Source organism: Scardinius erythrophthalmus (genome assembly GCF_964197995.2).
Source record: "Scardinius erythrophthalmus genome assembly, chromosome: 11".
NCBI classification, from domain to species: domain Eukaryota; kingdom Metazoa; phylum Chordata; class Actinopteri; order Cypriniformes; family Leuciscidae; genus Scardinius; species Scardinius erythrophthalmus.
Window position 1 is genome coordinate 34,726,800 of NC_138231.1, and position 23,078 is coordinate 34,749,877.

The window sequence follows — 23,078 nt, forward strand, 5'->3', positions numbered from 1 at the left end:
TCAGTTGTATTTATTTGTGCTATTGCTAATTTGCTTATTTATTCTTATTGTATTACTGACTGTGTACTTGTCTTTAATACTGTTTGAAATTTATATTAGTTAGTTAATACTGTTTGAAATTTATATTAGTTAGTTTATTAGTTAGTCTAGTTTATTACTTGTTCTTTCGGCTGTTGATTTATTTATTTTTTTTCTTCATGGTATTCAGCTGCAACAGAATGTTTTGCAAAAATACAGAATAAATGTTTTATTTGATATCTAAATGTTTGACTTCTTTTTTATTTATTTTTTTACCATATTGGAATCAAAACTAGGAATCGATAAGAATCAGAATTGATAAGCAGAATCAGAATTGGAATTGTAACGCTAAAACACCCAACCCTAGTGTTAATCACCATAAATCATTTACAATTTACATTTACCAAGTGTAAATATACTCTACCATTTTTTTTTTTTAAGAAATATTTGTATTCAGCAAGGATGCATTCAATTAATCATATGCGACAGTAAATACATTTATAATGCTACAAAAGATTTCTGCTTCAAATAAATTCTCTTCTTTTGAACTTTCTATTTATCAAAGAATCTTGAAAAAATACGCATCACGGTTATTGTAAATTGTAATCATATAAACTCTTAAGGCCTATTCAAATTATTATTATATTATACCTGGTGCTGTTTATTGTTTTGTAGCCAGTTATCCAGTTTTCCACACAGATGGATGCAATGCAGCATCTTAAGGAGCAGCTGGAACAGCGAACACGCATGATTGAGGCTAACATCCACAGACAACAAGAAGAACTGCGGCAAATCCAGGACGAGCTGCAAAGGGTTCAAGGGCAGGGCTTACAGGTGAGAGCGTCTCCTAGCTTTTGTTTAAATGTGCACTCTCTGCCTCAAATTGACACCCTTGTGTTTGGGTATGTAGATGTTCCTACAGCCAGGAGGCGGCAGTCTCAGCCTCGGCTCAGTACAGCTGACGCAGGGATCGTCCGTGCAGCAAGGGGGCGCTCTGTCCATGCAGGGGGCGGTGGTGCCGGCGGGGAGCCTACAAAGCGGCCTGCAATCCACACACACGGGGACACAACACGCTGTCACACAGCATCCTCAGCAGGCTCTGCCACAGCAACAGAACCTTCTCAGAGATCAGAGCTCCACCCTAACTCAGGTGATCGAGAAGAATAGTACTGTAAGCTTTGACAATTTTTCATAAAAAAGTGAAACTGTCAGAGTACAAAAAAATTGTACTAGACATTCATATTTACTCGTAAAATTTTAAGATCATGCATATGCACTCATCAAAACAATGTTTTTCCAAAAAAAAAAATTGTTTTAATTTTACCAGAATTGAAATCCTTTAGGTAACACAAGTCATAATATGTTTCTATCTAAGTTTATATTAAATTCTATGTTCAGCATATTTAAATGCACATATGAAGTTTCAATGGAGATGACCATCACAGTACTTAATGACAGAAAAACTAATTTCAGTGCTGCATTACAAGGTTATTATCATTAACTAAAACTAAAACAAATATTTTATTTTCTGTTCATTTAAATAAAACTATGATAAAATATATAAATATTATATGTGTATTAGAAATGTTGTCTTGGCAAATAACTGAAAAAAAGTTACCCTAAATAAATAAAAACTAAATTAAACCTAAATAGTAAATAAATAAATAAAAATGACAAAAGCACATCAATTTATTAAAACTTAGACTATAATTAAACAGTTAATTAAAAAATTTATATAATTTTTTACATTTTAAATCCAAAAATATCAAAGACTGATCTGTAAACAAAGTCTGGTATGTTCAGATAAAACATCATCCCTCTATCAAATGCGAAAGTAAATATATAGTATTAGATTGTATGTACATCCTACTATAATCTAATATCAAGTCTTTCTATCTCTGTCTTTTCTTAGCAGTCTCAGAGGTCGTCTCACACATTGCAGTCTCCTCAGGGAGCACTGCCGGCATCTTTGTATAATACCATGATGATCTCTCAGCCGACGCAGGCCAATGTTGTGCAGATCGCCACAAGCCTGGCCCAGAACAGCAGCCCGAGCGGAGCCGCGGTGGCCACCTTCTCACAAGACCGGCAGATACGGTACATGTAGCACTATTACAAACACACACTGACACTTTGACTCATAAACATGAAGCGCACATATACGGTTAAATTTGCACATTAGAATACTAGACTAACTTAAGAGTATATATACATATATGACATTAACTTTTAACTTTTACCTTTTTTTCTGACTGGCCACAATTTTGAGGGGAAAAACTGACATATAGATAATTTTTATATTATCTCATTATTTGGAAACCGGTATATTAGTCTGCTGTCACTTTAAGACCTGACACACGCATCCATTATACTTTTACACATGCATTTTCTTTCTCAACTTTACGTTCACTTAAAACATAACTGGCTGTTTACATGAATACTCGCCAAGACCGGCATTTTGACATTATTTTGTGTGTATTTGACTGTTTAAGGTCAAAAAGCAGTGAAAAATCACTCAATTTAGTACTGAGAGGAGGCTTTATGTGCATGCACTTTGGGTGTTTCGGGAATGTGTAAAATTATGCGCGATACACAAATTCAGGCCCTGTAACACCAACAATATTCATCTGGAGCTAATGAAAAGTGTTTTAGGGGAGGCGGGTTTGTGTGTCAACTCGCTGTTAGAGAGATCATGAGAGAGTGAGAAAGCACAGCTGGTATCGTGTACCTATTCTGCGGAAATGAGTATTGGAAGCGTTTCAGATATTTCAGTATCAATATATATCCAAAAATCTATATTTTTGACAACAGTAGTTTATTCTTTCAGATGCCTTTTTAAAAGACTACAATTGAAAAATGTGTATATTATATATAAAATTCAACCTGCCAAAGAGGCTAGTAGGAGTGACTGCGTTACGTGTGTGTGTGTGTGTGTGTGTGTGTGTGTGTATATTTCTCCTTTGGAGGCTATAGAAACCTACTGGGTAATTTCTGATGAACAATAAAACATTCTGGGGGACCCCCGACCGTGTCGCAGTAAAACTGGTCCCAACATTTGAAAAGAAACTTCTAACTAAGATCCTGTCCTCCTGCCTCACACAGGTTCCCTGCTGCCCAACAGCTCCTCACTAAGCTAGTAACTGGCCCAATGGCGTGTGGTGCAGTTATGGTGCCTACCACCATGTTTATGGGGCAGGTGGTGACTGCCTTTGCCCCGCAGCAGGGCCAGCCTCAAACAATCAGCATCACCCAGCAGCCGCCTGCACAGACGCCGGAGCAGCAGGCTCAGACGCAGTCACAGACGACTACAGCAACAGCCCAACAGCAAGGACAGGCCCAGGCTCAGCTCGCCCAGCAGCAAACACAATTCCTACAGGTACCACGCAGAGAACTGAGAACCTCTTAGCATCGATGACTCCTTCACTGTAGCATATGTTTGGTCAGCTTACTGATTAAACTGACTGTTTACTGAGTACAGCTTACAGATATAGTTCAGCCATAAATGTAAACCATTTACTGTCATCAGTTACTCACCCTCACTTCACAAAAAGTGAAATTTGGAAGAATGTGTTGGTTGTTTTTTCCAGACAGTTGCGATGAATGAGGACTTGGATGCGAAAGCACTGTAGAAACAATCAAAAGTGGATCACATGACACATTCCTATTCATTCAAGAGAGGAGTAGTGATGTCTGATTTGTGAAAGAATCATTCTTTGGAGTCAGATCTTTTAAAGGAACCTAATAATGTGGTTCACAAAAGCGGTGTGAAAGATTCTTTCACAAATCAGACAATACTACCTTTTTTATTAGTCACCAATCACAATGTAATCAAAATTCACTCATTTTTTCTATTGAATGTTGCAGTTTTAATGATGAATGATTTGTCAGAGCACATCATTCTTTAAAAAAAAAATATATATATGCCTCTGTAATCTTTACTCTTTAAAAAGTTACCAGCCAGCTCCACCATTATTGATCATTTTCACAAATTTCATGGCCCTCAGAATGTTTTGTTGTATGAATATCTGAACATACAATATATCAAATGAAGAACAGAGACTCTGATTTTAAAAAAACAACAAAAAACATCAAACAACTTCATACATTCTTTTTTTATCAACACTTGAATGCGGGTAAGTTTCATAAAAAAAGCAACATTTTGAATAAAAAGCTGAGAAAATAACATTTTTGTCAAAGACTATGTATGGATCGGATTCAGAATGATGATTAAAACATATTGAATAGATCACGTCCATCAACACCCCCAAAGCTTCACAGTCCTATACCTCTTTGTGGGTTCGATATTTCATTTAGTAATGTTAGGTAGATGCGTAAGAGCACCCCTACCTTATAACAGTGAAAACATGGATTGCTGGAAAAATCTGTCTGTGGCAAGGAAGCGTTGTTTCATAAATGATGGAAAATTCTATCAATGGCAGGAAATCATTGTGTCATTAATGATAGGAAATTCTATCAATGACAGGGAAAGAGTCATTGAAAAAAAATGAATGTCCCCCTCGCTATGTCATCTCTTCTCTTATCACCGGCAATCGTCCATTTAGTTTCTGGATCACTTCAAGGATCAATTCCAGATGGACAAACATATCAATTCCAAATGGACAATATCATGTCCCGTCCTAATTTTCTTTTTTCGTGATGTATATCACGATAGTGAAGTAAACCTCGGGCACAATTTTGTTTCAAATTGACTTGAACTTTGATGAAAATGGAGAGCTGGGGTGGCTGACAAGATTTTTAGTGAATAATGACCTAAATCTCTGTCTGTTCCACACATGTATGGCTTATATGGCTCTAGAAGACTTGGAATACAGCAAACATGTTCAGCAGACTACTTTTATGGTGCTTTTTGTATCTTGATTTGAAGCTTAAAAATTGACTGAAAGCCTATTTATTCCAAAAATGTTTAAAATCTTATTTTAAAAAGAGATGAAAATTTTTGAGAGAGCTATTCCTTAAAGGGCACCTATTATGTCCCTCTTCACAAGATGTAAAATAAGTCTCTGATGTCCCCAGAGTGTGAATGTGCTCAAAATAGTTTTAGTTCAAAATATTTTCATTTCATTTTTTACAGCATGTTTAAATTGTCACTTTTTGGGGCTGAGAAAAATGCGCCGTTTTAGTTTGTATCCCTTTAAATGCAAATGAGCTGCAGCTCTCGGCGCAGAGGGCGGAGCCTCACGAGCTCGCTCTCAGTCAGGACAATCTCATCTCACAGAATGAACATCAAAACAGAAACCCTCAGTAGCGGTGTTCATTTCTAGGCTAAAACTGCAGTGTCAGTCAACAGTCGTGGGAGGGGCTTGTGCAAAAGTACGTCACATTGGCGCGAATCTGAGAACGGGTTGTTCTGAAACAGTGCTTATGATTTATGGGGACTAAAAAAAACTGGGTGGATTTTTATCATTATAGGGTGGTTGTGTACACACACTGCCAACGCACATTTATGTTCAAACACCATGTAAAAGTGAATTTTGCATAATAGGTGCCCTTTAAGATAAGCACGTTTTGCTTATATATTCAGCTGAGCACTTTTTTGATTCAAAATATATTTATTCATATTTCATAATGGTACATTATCACTAGTCTTGTTTTTTGTTTTTTTGTCTTATCGTGTTATCAGTAGGATTTGAATATCGCTACCACATGTATATTTATGTTGTGCGTTTCCTCCTGCAGGCCCCTCGGCTTTTGCATGGCAACCAGTCTACCCAGCTGATCCTTCAGGCAGCGTTTCCTCTGCAGCAGCAAGGCACCTTTGCAGCTGCAACACAACAGCAGCAGCAACTGCAACAGCAGCAGCAACAGCTGCAGCAGCAGCATCAACAACAACAGCAGCAGCTGCAGCAACAACATCAACAACAGCAGCAGCAGCTGCAGCAACAACAGCAGCAACAGCTGCAACAGCAACAGCAGCAGCAGCAGCAGCTACAGCAGCAACTGGCAGCTCATCGCTCAGACAGCATGACGGACCGCTCCAACGCGCCACCTCAGTAGCTGACCGCACGTCAGGGACACAACCAAATCTCCACTGAGCAGTCTTGCATGCTGGGGGGCTTCTGAGGGGGGTGTTTGAAGCTAAAAAAATAACAGTATTTGTACTGTACCCTCTCAGATACCCTTCCACTGCTTATAGGTGAAGGGCCAGACCTAAATGGGCGTCGTTTTTTCACCCCATGCCCTATTCTACCTATAGGCAGTTGATCAACGGCTGCTTGCACTGAATTCTGGGAGAGGTCCGACCACGAACGCCGAACTTATCTGCTGGCTGGCAAAGGGAGCAGCGGCGCCTGGTTTTCCGCAAGCTGTCGCCATCACATCCCCTTCGTCTCGTATGCCCAGTGTGTGCCGTCATCCCTCTTTCACAGGTTTAATTTATGCAGAACGAGTGCTTCGAGACTTCGAAGAAGTCCCGCAGGACAAACAGCACCTCTCTCTTTCTCTCCCTCTTTCCTCCTCATTTTACTTGTCGAAGTAATTATGGGTCAGAAAATATTTTTAAGAATGTCGTGTGGATTCCACTTTTATTGTACAGTTCACCTGTAAAATAATGTGTAAATATATGGACAAAAGGAAAGAGAAACTAATATTTTATATGATGCATGAGATGAAAAGCGTAGTCTGTTATTTGTAGCTTTGAATATACTTTTTTTTCTAATATTCAAAGGAAAAAAAAGCTAAACTTAATACACATAATGGCTGATCTCTTCACAGACTTCCTTTTTCCAGTGGGATGGGGGTGAGTGTGTGTATGTGCTTGCGCACGTGTTCGTATGTATGTGTGTCTGCCAAGCAGGCAATGCTGGATCCTCAGATTGTGTCACAGTTTGTTAAAAAACGAACTTCATATTTTTAGTAAAACTGTTAAAGGAACAGGCAATCTTTAGATGTTTTGCATCTTATGCAGTAACACCTTAGTAATTGCAAAATATAGATATGAATATTTTAGAGAGATGTTTTACATTTGTAAATACTGTAAAGAGAAGGCTTCAGATTTAGTATATCTTGCAGTTAGTCAAAAATATTGAAATGGGGCTTTGACTGTTTAGCGCAGAATCATCACAGCTGGAACTCACGTAACTCTTACGGTACTCTGCTAAACTGGAACTGACGCTTAAAACAGCAGGGTTATGATGGGGAAAAATATATTCACATAGCGTGTTTGATCTTAAACAATACAGGTAAATGAGCTTAAGGCTAAGCCATAGCTTCATCTAGTTTTACAATGGTTTACATGGTTGCTAACACTGTTATATAGTGTTTTCGGTATTATTCACTATGTAGGTTTGAATAACCATAAGTATAAACAACCAAACCTGTTTATCATTTAGAGATTTTCACATATTTGCACAGCTTTAATGCAGGAGTTCTTTCACTTGCCTTTTCGGGTTTCCGCTCATCGTCAAACGATGACATTTCAATGATAACGACTTGACTTTGCAAACTTCTTCCGTACTGATAGACACTCTTGAAAATCAGGAATGTATAGGTTCCCTAGTACCTCTGTAATGCTGACATAGTCACTAGCAACCTCTAGCTCTTTGCCCAAAGCACAGAACACAAGCCTAGGGTTGACAATCTGATTCTGTTTATTGACCCCAGTGGTGTTACAATTAAAATATGCCAGATTGTAGTTGATTAATTTGATATTTAAACTGTTTAACTGTGTCTTCAGGATCTTGAGATTTATATTTATGCATTTTTTGACAAGACAGTCATTGTTAGAATTGCAGTCTCCTCAAAGTTGCTCGATAAGACATTAGCACTTAGGCATCAGCACTTAGCCATCATGAATGTTCAGAAGTAAAAGTTATGTTTTCCTGTAGGGTCAACATAAATTAAAATTATATAAATAAATAATAATATATTTAATTTGTCACCAAAAAAATTTATAGTTTTTATTTTTTTAATAACATATTGACATATTTTTGGTCTCACTTTATATTGTGTTTTTAACTACTATTCACTCATTTTTAAATGAACAATATAAAACAAGGAACTTATTTGTGTACCTACATGTTTTACATTGCACTTGTATTTAAAAAGAAATGCATGCATGTAATTACAGCTGTAGTTAATTTCTGTAATTATATCTATGATTACACTGTTGACCCTTCCCTTACCACTTAACCCAAAATTTAAATTAACCATAGTACCAAACCAGTCTCTAACCTTTCCCGTATCTCTCCTCAATAGCAGAAAAAAATACAACATAAACACAATAAGTACATTTTACAATAAACATTTTGGTAACACTTTATTTTACAGTGTCATTGTTACATACTGCGTATTTACTTTTGTAATAACTATAAATAATGCAGAATTACATGCAACTAAACCAAACCCTAACCCTATAGTAAGTACATGTACACTGTAAACCAAAAAAAATTGTTTCAACTTAAAATAGTAAGTGTTCGTACTGCATTACATTTTTAAGTTTAGTCAACTCAAATATCCAAGTTGTCACTTACACATACTTCACATTTCAAGTTGACTAAAATTACAATTTATGGCAGCACAAACACTTACTTTTTTTTACTGTGTAGTTACTTACTTTTACTCAGTACTTAAATGCATAATTACAGTGTAACAAAGACACCTTAAAATAAAGTGTTACCAAAATTAGTAGTTAAATGCATCTAATATAAAGTGTGACCATTTCATATTGTAAAAGCTGAGAGTAGCAGGTAGCAAAGTTTTGACAGTTGTATTGCTCTTGTGAGACAAGACCATGTTATTGTTTTAACGTCACATTTTAGTGCACTAATGAGCAATATTGCCTTTTAAAGGTTAGTACAAGTAGACAGTTTCATTCCAATATTTTCCATATCAGAAGTGCCAGTCTGAATGTTCAGTTTGTGTGGGATGTTGAAGCCTCCCACCCGGAGTGCTGGTCCAATCGCTGTTCATTTTGCAGTATCTATCCACCCGATAGAATATCCCAAGTTGTCTATGATAATGCAGTAATCAAACTCATCCTTTTGTTCGTTTACTCTTCGAGTCGCTCCTATAGTATATGGCGGTCATTAATGTGTTGGTTATGGTTTTTGTGGTCATGTACATTTCAGTGCCACAGACATTTTGTGACCGAAAAGCATGGCTAGAATGAGCAAGGCGAGATTATTGATTGAATGTAACTGTCACTTAGCTTTATAGTAACTTTTAAAGAGGATTATATATAAAAAAAAAAATAGATGTTCTTATTTTTCTACAGCAAGGTCAGAACAGAGAATTTATGCAGATAGGCTATAGTTGATGTATAAAACAACTGTTATACACCTTTTGCACGGAAAGTGAACAGAATATCAAGCTTACTCCACATTGTAACCTCAAATGAAGGATTTTAACAAACTGTGACACACTGGAGGACCAGTTGAACTTTCTCCCCACAATGCAGTTGGATTCAGGAAGTGGTTATTTTAAGGTCTTTGTCCGAGTAAGAGAGGCCATTGATTTATGCTACCGACTCCTACTTATGTCTTGGAGTATTTGAAGGTAATACGTTCAAAAAATAAAAAGTCTGGGTCACAAATGACCTTCTGATGCATAGTGAATCCTCTCGCACTGGCATCAGATGTCAGTTGTTGACACATGCAATGATGTTTTGGAGTACAAGGGGTTGTTTTTCTGTTTTCTGCACTGATTTGTATTATGTCAGCCCTAAGGTAACAGAGAAATACTACAGCTTCCTCAGGTTGGTTCAGAATAATCAAACCCAACATCAATCTTGCCCCTTCTTTCTATTCCTCACTTGGTCTTGTGATAGTGACCTATTCAATAACACAGATTCTTCTGCATTTACCATAACGAGCCACAAAAAAAACAGGATCTGTCATAATGGTTGCCCTCTATGTACCTCTGGATTGTCTGTGGTGCTCAATGCAACTTCATGTCAGCTGGCGTTTAGTAATGAACCCAAAGAGCTGTGAGGAAAGATGAGAGAACATGCCGAAATCCTGTTGAATTTGCTTTTGAAACGTTAAAAAGCGTCCAGTGGAAAAGGAGGTGGTGAACCATGTTAAATGTTCTGTAGTTCTGATGTACGCACTAGAAGTTCTGAATGTCTATCAGTGTTCTCTTGCTATCATTTAATCTTTGTACGTGTGATGTTCTTTGCTGAGCACTCGTGTTTGGCTCATGAAATCTATCTGGTCAGTACACGTTAATACAGGGGAAATATAGGAAATTATTTAAATATACCTATAAATAGGTTTAAACTTTCTCCATTTGTTAGGTTTCATCAAATTTCAGAGCTCCATCGGGGGCTACCAGAGCATAGCTCTGTTTTCCTAAACTCAATTTTTAAAATAAGAAATCTGTAATCTCAGAAATCAGTGTGCTGTATTGGGTTCATTTTGTGAGCCAGGCAATTCTTACATTTAACAAAGAAATAATGGAACCTTTTTAAACGAACAGTGCCGTTTACTCCCCTTATTCAATTTTGAAAATAAAATGATAAAAAAATAAATAAATGCATTGTCGACTGTTTTTATTCATTTCTTTTTGGTCTGGTAGTTTTCCCTCTAATAAGTGTCATAAATAAGATTTTTCCAGTGACTCTTTTTTTTGCAGGTCACATTGTTACCCCAGAAGGTGGCGACGAGTGATTCTCTTGCCAATGAATTCAACCAAATTCAACTCAACCAAAAACATTATTGATTCATAGTTACTTCACACTGTCCGCCGCAGCGTGTTCCTCGAGACGACAATTGATGCTGCTTTGGCTTTGTTTGAAACTATTTTTGTGTTGGGAAAACAGCCAAAGTAACATCGTATTTAAGTTATTCAATATTAACTTCTTATTGAACTTGTATAAAAGCAATAATCACATCCGCAATCAAGATTACTTGCGGCCTCGAGGTTTGAGCCTACCCCCGAATCACAGTGCTGTGCCGAGTTTACGATGCTGATGGGACAATTTGCTAAATTATGGGTACCACCATGAAACTATGTATGAATGTACTATAACAGGTTTAAGACACGATTGTAAACGTTCCCGAAAGTTCTGCCGTTACAGCGCAGTAACCCCACTCCACACACACACACACCTTAACTAGGCTAGCCTATATCACGTAAAACACCCCCATATGTATAAATAATTATAATACTGAGGTGCAGCAGTACTGATGGTCTCGTCTCTGGAATCAGTGTCAACTGTAGTCTTTCTTTAGAACGCTTGTATTCGGTTAGACTAGTGAGAGGTAGTTCCAGGACCCCTTTGCCATAGAGGCTGATGTTAGTGGCACATCAAGGGCCAATTTTTTACGTATGAAGTGATTGTTCGCTACATCTTCTCCACAACTGTTAATAGGACTTCATATACGGTGAGTAGCCATATTGCCCGGGGAAGGAGTCCAAACTGTAGGTGTTGAGAAGGCAGCTTGGCCAGAATTGGCTGATGTCTGATGCACCCTTTTCTTTTGGAATTAGCACGCCGCCAGCCCTTTGCCAAGCCATGGGTATATTTTGCTTATATATACCATACTACCCTCAGAAAGCATAGGACATCTCTGTTAGGCCCTGGAGCAGATTCTGCTCTTGCCTCTTTCCATTTAGTTGGGCTAGTGTCCAGATTGAATTCAATGGATGTTTTCCAGGTTTCTCCAGTTGGTTGATGGTTTTAAAGTTCTGCTTTTTTCCTTTTCAAAAAGGTCTTTGACAAACTTGAAAGAGTCTTGAAACGTGTTCTTTCTTCTTGCAGTTTCCTTAAGTTCTCTGCCTTTTGCAAAGTCGCCAGACAGATTTTAATATCCTTTTGGAGTGGCTTGAGACCTTCTCGCTCAGCGTCAGAGGCTCTTTTCCACTGTTTTTTAATCTGTCTCCTCTTTTTGACTCGCCTCTCGATCTCTTGCTGCCTTCTGGACTTGGCTGGTGCCCATCCTTTCAAGCTTTTACGCTGCTGTGCCTACTTGTTGCTCCAAGATTTGAGTTAGGTCACAAATGATTGTTTCCCATTCTTTTTTGGGACATTTCACACCAGGTTTGCGGCCTTCAATCTTTTTCTCCTTGGATGTTTTTGTGGTTGCGTGGGCTCCTCCACCAGTATTTCTGTGCTTGTAGCTCTCTCTAGTAACAGGGGTGCTGATGCTCTGCGAACTTTGGTTTGTATCCCGTCGCTGTGCTTCACACAACCAATATGACCTGTTGCCTCGTAAGAAGTACTGGTCAATGTGAGGCCCTTGTCTCTGGTCTCTCAAGCTCCCTTTTCTCCCTTGATGGATCATCAAGCCCTTCTTCTGATGTTATTTTCTCCCAACCACAAATGCACACCTGGAGCTTGCTGCCATCGTGAATGTCTTGTGTGATGTGCTCTCCTTGTCTGTAGATGCTTCCATACCTGGGTCTGTAACAGTGTTATCAATCAGTGAGCCATCTTGCTCTCGCAGGCTCTAAGGGGAATTTTCTTTTGACTTTTTGTAGCATTTAGTGGGTGTCTCCAACTAACTGAACTAGCGTTGAACAAACATATTGAAAAATGACTGTATACAGTTGCCTATATTTAATAGTTTGTGAAGATATTAAATCAGAAAATGTTAAATATATGTTAAATAGTTTTATCTATCATATGTTGATGTTCTGATATTTGTTTTATTTTTGTAATGGTTTTTTTGTAAAGTCATAATTTTGCATTGCCGTTTGTTATTTGCAGATATTACGATTTACTAGTATTTTTCAGTGTTTTTTTTTTTGTGTGAATTGTATTAAAGGATCAGTAAACCATAATTACTATTATATTGTCTCATCTTTTAGTTCATGAACAATAGCAAGTGAAATTCAAGTATTTTGCCACTGACTGAACTAGGAACTTTCCATATTCTATGGAAGCTTGTTAAAATAAAACATTTTAAAAGATAATTGCGACTTTTTATCTCACATTTGCGAGTTTACATCTCGCAATTCTGACTTTTCTCATAATTGCGAGATATAAAGTCAGAATTGCGTGAAATAAAGTCGCATTTGCGTGTTATAAAGTCAGAATTGCGAGATATAAAGTCAGAATTGCGTGTTATAAAGTCAGAATTCTGACTTTTTTCTCTCGCAATTGCGAGTTTATATCTCGCAATTCTGACATATTTTCTCACAATTGAGATATAAAGTCCAAATCTAACTAAAAAAGAATTATATTCTGATTTTTTTTTTACCTCAGAATAGTTTATCCCACAATTCTGACTTTATAACACGCAATTGCGACTTTCGTGCAATTCTGACTTTATTTCTCAGAATTGCGACTTTATATCTCGCAATTGTGACTTTATTTCTCAGAATTGCGATTCTCGCAATTCTGAGAAAAAAAGTCACAATTCTGACTTGATATATCGCAATTGTGAGAAAAAAAGTCGCATTTATTATTATTTATTTATTATTCAGTGGCGGAAACAAGCTTCCATAATATTCCTTAAAATTTGAATATAATAAATTTTTAGTGTTCCCAAAACTTTTTTCGACACTTAAGCCAATTTAACGTTTATGTATCTGCATTATATGCAGTGATGGGAATAACGGCGTTATAAATAAACGGCGTTACTAACGGCGTTATTTTTGTCAGTAACGAGTAATCAAACTAATTACTGTTTCCTCCGTTACAACGCCGTTGCCGTTACTGTCAATAAAAATGCGGCGTTACTATCCACAACTTTCCTGCGAGTCTTAATGGGCGTCGCCATGACACTCGATACTTCCTGTTGCCGGTATCTCAGTTCCGGTTTAGCCTAACGCTTAATAAAAATAGCACACAGGGGATACTCGCGTCGCGGTACAAACGGGTGAAACTGATTACTGACAAGTAGTAATGCTGACAGATAAGCAATGGCTCCTTGTGGCTCAACGTGTAACGTTGTCAGGTGTACAAACAACACGCGAAAACTGAAGGATTTAATGAATGGGAGTTGTTTCCAATATAAACGGACCCTCTACGCAGAAAGAGTGTTTCTTGTAACGCTATAGTACAACTGTATATATTTTTAAGTGGTATGTTTATTGTTTTCAATAATTTGAAAATTAATTCGAGAATTAACTTGAATGTGCAGCAATTTGTACAGATAGAGAGTATGTAGGCCTAGGCTACTATATTTGTTGTAGCCATTAAATACCATTTAGTTTCATATTTGTTCAAATATTATAATGTCATTTTTTCCATCTATGTTGATTATGAAAAGTGAACACCATGATAGGATGCATCGGGAGACATAGTGGGGTCAGACATGAGAAATATAGCCTATCTTAAGAAAGCTTTAAATGTCTTTAAACGAAACACTCTCTGATTATGTAATCCAAGATGCATTTCTCTCTAGGTTATAGGCGCGTTCACTACGGAGATGGCGATCGTCAACTTCATCTTTGCAGCAGACACTGACAGAAAACACTACAGACAACACATTAAAAATCAATGCACGCGTGTCTCTGGATTTACAAATGCACATCTTGCTTATTGCACGCACACTCGGCACACATATGATGTCGAAATAACGAGATATTGTGTTGAAATAACATTATTAATAATAATAAATCTTTAATAATATTTGATTGAATGCCGAATGTTGTGCTTGTGCAATTTAATACAATTAATACTTTAATTGTGATCATTAAAATAATTGAATATTAAATATTAAGTGGCCAATTTTTGCTAATTTATTAAAAGTATTTATATGTAATATATCTAGCACCCCCTCAGCACACGTTAAAAAAATATCTGGCGCCACCCCTGGTTATAACGGCCCACGTATTAAAAATGATTGGGTCAAAATTGGGCTCGGGCTCATAATTACAGTTAATGTGTCGGGCTGGCTCGGACACAACGGGCTCAGGTAGGGTCGAGCTTGATTTTTTTGGGCCCGATCTAAGCTCTACTCCTCATTATCCAAGCAAGTTGTTTGTGCTTGTTGAGGCTCTATGATAGCGGTATCTTCAGGCTAACGTAAACCGGAAGTTCGTTACCGGCTTGTTCTACGTTGCCATAGAGATCACGGGAAAGGTCAGAGTTCGGGAAAGTCGTGGATAATTGAGCTCACTGAAGCGGTTTTCATCCGAGTAGGCTCTCTCTAAGCCAGCGCGCTCGACAGTGCGCGAGAGAGACTGAGTGTGTCCACGTGCTCGACAGTGCGAGAGAGAGACCGTTATCCGAGAAAGCGCTCGACAGTGCGCGAGAGAGACCGAGTGTGTCCGAGAAAGCGCTCGACAGTGCGCGAGAGAGACCGAGTGTGTCTGAGAAAGCGCTCGACAGTGCGCGAGAGAGACCGAGTGTGCCCGAGAAAGCGCTCGACAGTGCGCGAGAGAGACCGAGTGTGTCCGAGAACGCGCTCGACAGTGCGCGACAGAGACCGAATGTGTCCGAACAACGAGCATAAATACTTGAATACTTTACTTTATAAATAAATTACACATTTCAGCATTAGAATAATCTCTGTAGCATATTGGTATCATATGCAATGTTTTAATTAGTTTATATAGCCTAACATAAACTCCAAAATAACCTGCAGGGAACGTTCAAACATGGCTATTTGTTTGACCGGTTGTTAACACGACTAGAATTTGGCTAACCTCTGATGATGACGTTCTCTGTAGGTTATAAAAATAAAGCCCCAAAAGATTATATTTTATTATTATTATTTATGTTGGTACATTGTTCAGTATTATATTGAGAGCACTTTTTGTTAAACTTAATATTGTGAGGAAGAAAATACTTCAAGTAGGCAATACAGTCTACCAGTTGTAAAGGTGTGTGAGTTTTATCATTTTAATGATATGCACTAGTGTATGTGTAAGAAGGCTATATTTTCTATGACAATTTATTTATTTTTGGTACATTTCTTAAGAAGCATGTTCTATTTAGTGTCTATTTAATTCATTTAACATTTCATATTGGGGTATCCAAGAAATTTCTTATATTTACACTTTTTTTTTTTTTTTTTAAGTAACGCAATAGTTACTTTACCCGGTAATTAGTTACTTTTGTAATGATGTAATTCAGTTACTAACGCAGTTACTTTTTGTGAGAAGTAACTAGTAACTATAACTAATTACTTTTTTTAAGTAACTTGCCCAACACTGATTATATGGCATCAAAACGAGGTATTTGTGGAAACATAGCACGTTTCTTAAGATTTTGATGTATGAAGCAATAGATATATTGTTCAAAATTAAGACAAACTCACTTACTGCTTGTCAAATACTTTGGAACATGTGTATGTGATGGAACTACACCGGTGGTTATTCTGCTAGTAAACCTGTGTGAACTTGATGGCCACAAAAATTTAATAATTAAAAAGGGGGCTCAAAAAATTTTGTTCTGAGAAAAACTCAAGTATCATTTGTATACAGATGCCACATGGTTTGATATTTTCCATCTAATGCAAATAATTTCATACAATTTGACATGTGACAAAGTAATTACCCAAAAACTATTTGAGAGTACATTTGTTAACATCTTAGAAAAATGTACTTTATAACCTTGTAAGTATTTACATCTGCTCCTTGGTTTAATAGTGTTCATATTGTAAAAAAAAAAACAAAAAAAAAACACATGAGACTGACCTTTTAATTTAATATTTACAGGAATAACAGTTTTGTAGTTTCTCTAAAGCTCAGCACAATTTTTAACCACTGTCAAATATTGACAAAGTCACCCTGAAAATATTACAAAAAAAGAAAGAAAAAACCCAAACTCCTCCTCGACTGAAAAAATTCTTCAACCATGACAAAATATCAACATCTGTGCTCCGTACTAGAATAAATAAAAACGTGTGAGGAAAAGGGCAGACTTCTGAAATTATAATTATAGTTATTTCCTATAGTTACAATTCCTTGACAAAGAGACTGCAAACTATTTCCTGTGTGCCTCTTCCATGGGAGTCTGTGACAACATGACTGTTCTTAACACTTCATGACCAGTGACACAAAGGGGAGGAGTGATCACCAGTGCATTTAGGAGTGCACAATGATGACCAGTAAATACCATGGCCGAGTTTAAAGGCCACATGTGATGATGTAATCAGAACCCACATCATTTCATACTACATTTCAAGCCTTTGGTAATATGGTATGAAAGAATACAAGGACAACTCATCAACAGGCAGTTTACACTCCAGGCAGTTCCTAAAGAATAGTTCAGTGTTCGATTCAGAACTGTAGTTTGTCATTGATGAAGGAATCATGACTGTTATATCGCTGAGGCTCTTATCCACTGAGACGTGTGTAGACAACACAAGATGTCATAGGGAAGGGTGAAGGTGCTCGTCTTGATCTGGTTGTAGTTTTACAGCTGTTGTAGTCGAGTAAGACTGAACTTAAATAAAATAGACTGGACCCAGGCCAGCATCTATCCATAATGCACTGCTCAAACAGAGGTAAAACAATATAGAATCAAGATTCATTATGTGTTATTTAAAATGTTACTATGTGCAACGACAAACTTCTGGCAAGTTCAAGTAAACTGTTAGGTGGCATACTGGAGAAATATAAGGATCACCTAAAAACTGAGTAATGTCTGGTTGAAAGAAAAGCGAGGAGGAATTAAGCAAAAAAACCTAAATGCTCATTAAGACATGAGCAGTAAATTGTTTTTCATTCATTCACTCACTCACACAAGAGAGATTCACTCAAACAAACAAATTAACAAGCAAGCCATCCGCAGTCTTTGCGTAGTCTCACTCTGTTCCACTTCTTCGGTGTTGTACTGTGGTGACTATGTACAAAATTAAACCAAGAGTTACTTCATCCATCAGAATCCAGAATCGGGCTTGATAAAGAGGGCGGAGAACGCGAAGGCGAGGAATACGATCCCACCAATGATTGTAACTGTAGGCATGACATAAAAGGAAATATCAGCAAATAAATCTGGATATAGATCATTTCTCATGCAAGCCTACAGAACATTAAGTACTGTAGTAAATGACTCAATCTCACCGGTTCTCACAGAGATCTTCTGAGCCACCATCCTTCCACCGATAACAGCCAGTCCTGTGCACAGACAGTGTCCCAATGTTCCCCCAACTGCTACTCCAAATGGATTCTGCAGCACAAAACCAGCCAGTTATTCACAGGAAACACCTCTAAAGTGATTTGCTAGCTGCTAAAAATGAGCAATACAAAGTGCTGGATTATTACAGTCATCCTACAGGACTTTACTGAGCTATTAAATGAGATGTAAATCTAGTGTACGTTTTAATATTTAGACCAGGGGTCTCATTTATAAAACTGTGCGTAGGAGCCTTACTAAAAGTGTACGTGCGCCCGAAAGCCAAAAATGGCGTACGCAAAAAAATATTCGGATTTATAAAACCGTTCAAACGCCAGAACCTGCGCAGAATTCACTTTAGAAATCCCAGTCAACGGAAGATTGTGCGCACGTGCGTCTCCTCCCCGAAATAACCATATATGGAGCTTACAACGCCTAGTTTTACTATGCAGATCCTCATCTGCATATCATTTGCATATGATTATTCATCCACGTGATAATGTTTAACGGTACAAGACACATTACATTAATAAAAATCAATTAGTAGTAGTTACATTAGTAGTAGTTAATTACAAGTAGTTGCTTATCCTTGCCTTGTTTTTGAATACATAAATCAAATAGTGTAATATACATTTCAGAGAAAGTTTTTCTCAATCTTTTCCACTGGCCGAATTGTATTTTTAATTGATATTTTTAATGGAAACAGATAGGCCTTGGGCATTATTTGCACAAAACTATTTTATCAGACAAACTGGTATTACCATGATAAGCAATTATCTCTGTGGTTAAAACATTAAAACACAGCATGCCAGAGGAAAAGTGTTCAAAAACACCACATCCACAACAAATATTTCAATTGACTGAATTTGAATATAAAAATGTTGTAACTTCTCAGTAATGATTTCATGTTTAAGTGCTTAACTCCATTAATTTGAATGGCATATTTAATCTAAATGTTTATATCATAAGTAAAACATAGTTTAAATAATTATTTTATTTATTTCAACTGTTATTTGCGTCAGTTTCACTAAACGGCCAACGCGCTCGCTGGCGCGGACATTTAAGAAGGGATGGATATTTGCTTCAAGTGACAGGCTTGGTGAGTGAAATTATATTTGTATTATCTTTCTGTATATGTTCAATTTTCTTTAGATTTTCTGTCTAAAAGTGACCAAAAAGACACTTAACTCATGAGGGGTTTTTTAATTCATGCACAATGCATTTTCATGGGCTTTAAGAATTTAGAAAATGGGTCTAATTTTGGCCTCTGTACAATACCTCTCTTGCAGCCAGAACAATGGTTGCAAGCTGAGATCGGTCACCCCATTCGGCGAGGAAGGTGAGGGTGAGTGCCTGAACGAATATGGGTGAGATCACATTGTGCCACTTCCTCTGAGGCAACAAGTTCGCCGTCGACCCCACTTCCACGTCGGGTGTGCCGTTTGCCAGCTTATAGCGCTGAAGCTGAGGGAGGAGAGGTCAGTCAGTCAATCAGAGGTCAGATAAGATGCTTCAAATATTCAGGTGGTGTTATATATAGCCATACCTGCGGACAAACACACTTCAGTTACAAAGCTGTTACCTCCTCATCTTTTTTCTTTATCTCAGCCTGGACCTCCTCCAGCTCCTCTTGCCCTTCATCAGCACTCATCCTCAGTCCCTCCCTCAGCATCCTCAACCCAAAGATGGCAAACAGCGCTGTCGAAATGTAGTAGGTGTAGATCCGTGGGATAATGGTGGTGGCATAACCAAACAGGACTAATGGGAAGACAAACAGAAAAATAGGTCATTCATGCACTGAGAGGATTTTATAAAAGACACACGGTAGATCAACACTCTTTTAATGCATTAGACATTAAGCAAATAAAAAAAAGCAGCCTAAGTGCTGAATTATGCGCTACTCTCTGTAAAACATTTAGATATAATATAAAGATATAATATTTAATTATATAAGACACTGATAAAGCTGGCTAGACAAAAAGAAGTCTGTCAGATCAGTATGCCATGATGATATTGTTTTGGATGGATGTAAATTTACTATGAAATTTGCATTATGAATGATATCCTGTAAATATCTCACAAGACTTTTACTGACACTATGCACTGCTAAGCTAGATGAGAAAGATATGAAAGACAAAAATAGGATTTAAAGAAGCACCGATACGACACATTTATCATATTAGTAAATAAGCTCCTCTCTAGTGTTTTTTTTTTTTTTACAGCTAAAGAACTGTGAACATTGGATAACTTTCCTGAGGTAAATGCAACGTTCAGTGACATTGTTCTCAAGCTGTTTTATTGATGTCTTTCCGTGGTTGAAACACTGATTGAGTGACTACATGATACATGCTACATTTCGGTAAGTTATATTGTATCTTTCAACATACCTTTTCATGTGCATTCGTTTATTATACGTCACGTCACATTTAAGGGTGCCAAAATACCATTTATTTTTTTACTTTAGTGATAAAACTGACAGAATTTGAAAGCTGAGACTTTGTTTCTTATCAGAAGTAACAAAGCTGTTTGCAGTTATTGGATGAGAGGCGCGTTACAAATAATGTTTGGTGTAGGGAAAAACCGTGGACCTGCCAACCCTGGCTTGAACTACAGGTGATTCAGACAGCTCTAAAGGGTGGGACAGGCGAAAAGTTAAGGAGGTGAGGGTATTTGATTTTGAAGTTCAATTTTATGTCAGATAACAGATTATACATATGTAATACACAAAAACGTTTTTTTTTTTCACTCTAAAGTCATGTGACACTAAAGGTCTTAGCATATCAACATTTGTAATGATTTAAAAACAAATTAAAGGTGCTTTGGAACAACTGTATTTCACCTACCTGACAGACATGTCATGAGTCCCAAAGCCAACATGGCTCCCACCAAAACAGTGAGGCGATTGTAGCGCATAGCCATGATTGCTGCGATGAAGAATGTCTTGTCTCCCAGTTCAGACACGATGATGACTGAGATGGCTGCCACAAAGGCATGAATAAAGCCCAGGTTTCCCTTATTGGGTTCATTGATGCTCACTGCCGGGCCGAGAGCGTGAGCGGTGGTTGCCTTCTGCAGCAGGACAGAAATTATGAAATTATAATAGGTCAATTAATAGTAACAACTGTCTAAGCAACATCATTTCTACAAAATATGGAACAACAGAAAATCTAACAACATTTAGAGATTTTTTTCCTTATTTTGTACGCCTCTCGCGGTTCAAACAAACAGGACTGGACAACCGCGTTCGACTTTACGTTGTGCGTCAAGTTCAAGAGTTAGCCTAACTCTTTTGGCGTAAATCGATTTGCCAGAAGCTAGTTATTTTAGTCGATAAAGTTTTAAATATGGATATTTTTCTAACACGAACGCATCGCTTCACTTCAGAAGACCTTTTTTTAACCCCCCAGAGCCGTTTCGAGCACTTTTATCATGAATAGATGCGCTTTGATGGACTTCCAATGTCAAACAGCCATTCACTCCCATTATCAAGCTTGGAAGTGCCAGGACATTTTTTTAATATAACTCAAATTACATTCGTCTGAAAGAAGAATGTCATATACACCTAGGATGGCTTCGGGGTGAGTAAATCATGGGCTAATTTTCATTTTTGGGTGAACTATCCCTTTAACATGTTAACAGCAGCAACATAACTAAAAACACTTACTACTAGGGATGTAACAATATATTTAGTCAATATATCACAATACAAAAATGCAACAATATGCATCGTGCATAGTGACAATATGTATTGAGTATAGTACACCCAAAATGTGCGTGAAAAAATTCAAGTTTTAGTGTCAGTACTACATTAAACTACTATGTATAACGTTGAATATAATGTATAATAATGCAATGGAAGAATATTTGTGGGTCCTGATAATGCCAAATGTCTTATGTTACCAGTAAAAAGTGGCCTACATTATTTTAAATATATCAGTGATAGAGTGACATCGTGACATTAGTCACATGTTACACCCCTACTTACAACATCAATGCAACTAGGTTCTTTAATTTGATCTGCTCTCATACCCTCAGAGGAAAAAGCTTAATTTCAATACCACAATGTGCCTCTGACTGATCAAATTGAACTGGTCCTGCACTTCATCTTTGAGAAGGGTGGGCAAACTCCTGGGGCTCCAACACTTCACATAAATAGATGAGTAGATTAGGAACTAGCGTTTTTTTTTTATGGTTACAAGTTACATGTAACGTTATATAAGTTACAAAAATATAAAAACGCACATTATCTACAGCAGAATATCCTGGATGATCCCTGCTTGACAAAATTACATTCATCCGTTTATTCCAGCCTAATAACCAAGTGAACAAATCGGTTAGCCAGTGTGCAAGTTAGTCAAACTAGTTTGAATGACACTCTTTAACGTTACCTAGCTAGTTTTAGCTCCAATCCTCATTGAATTGGACACATTTAAATAGTTTTAATAATCTTTATGTATGTTTCCTAGCAAAAAGGAAAATGTGTTCTTACGCACCTCCGCGGGCTGCTGCTCGTTAATGACTTTATTCTCTTCTTGAGTTGCTATAACTCGGGCTGAAAACAACACGACATTCAGTAGAACAAGGAAGCATTTAAACGTGCAACCGCCATGCCGCTCGCCGGCCCGGAGAGGCATCTTAAGGGATGGCTAATGCGGTTTCCTCTGTATTAATACTCTGCAAATTAAGCTAATAAAACCGCCAATTTATAAACATTAGCGTTTTGTCGTTACGATTTAGCTAGCCCACCGTGGTCATCATCTTCGCCGAGAGACTAACGCCAAAGGATAAGACAAAACTGTCGTGTGGAAACTGACTGTGATTGGTCAGTTGGGAGATAAACGTGTACGGGAGAGGCATACGTCACTAAAATCGAGTTAGAGTATTGGTTGAAACGTTGTCAGTCTTAATAACGTATGAAGAAACAAACACGTCATGTTAGGTAGAGTTGTAACGTAAAGGGAAATATGAGATTAGAAACTCCTCTCAAAAAACAAAAATAATTTATAGACTTGAGTTTGGCTTCTCATTGTTTCACGAATTTGCACATTTCTGAAATGTATTTATTAGCAGCTGAGTGGAAAAGCAGTGG

At 37.4% G+C, this 23,078-nt stretch overlaps 2 protein-coding genes across 8 annotated transcripts in view; one reads left to right on the forward strand and one right to left on the reverse strand.

Annotated features, from left to right (window-relative positions):
- The window catches only part of clocka (clock circadian regulator a), a 66,156-nt gene extending 55,674 nt beyond the window's left edge, over positions 1-10,482 (forward strand). For 5 of the 7 annotated variants that reach the window (XM_081378527.1, XM_081378531.1, XM_081378533.1 and 2 more), the window contains 5 exons: positions 694-852; positions 929-1,168; positions 1,931-2,115; positions 3,121-3,394; positions 5,716-10,482. In XM_081378527.1, the coding sequence (XP_081234653.1) occupies positions 694-852; positions 929-1,168; positions 1,931-2,115; positions 3,121-3,394; positions 5,716-6,033 (1,176 nt within the window). In that variant the 3' untranslated portion in view covers positions 6,034-10,482. The remainder of the gene's footprint in view (positions 1-693; positions 853-928; positions 1,169-1,930; positions 2,116-3,120; positions 3,395-5,715) is intronic. The other 2 variants (XM_081378530.1, XM_081378532.1) reach the window with 1 other exon arrangement.
- Positions 10,483-16,556: 6,074 nt separating this feature from the next.
- On the reverse strand, positions 16,557-22,870 carry tmem165 (transmembrane protein 165). Its single transcript, XM_081378302.1, has 6 exons — positions 22,483-22,870; positions 20,833-21,058; positions 19,572-19,747; positions 19,268-19,453; positions 17,938-18,043; positions 16,557-17,829 (listed from the first exon to the last, which is right to left on the reverse strand). The coding sequence occupies exons 1-6, from the start codon at positions 22,621-22,623 to the stop codon at positions 17,753-17,755; spliced, it is 912 nt and encodes a 303-aa protein (XP_081234428.1). The 5' UTR covers positions 22,624-22,870; the 3' UTR covers positions 16,557-17,752.
- Between the last annotated feature and the right edge of the window lie 208 nt (positions 22,871-23,078).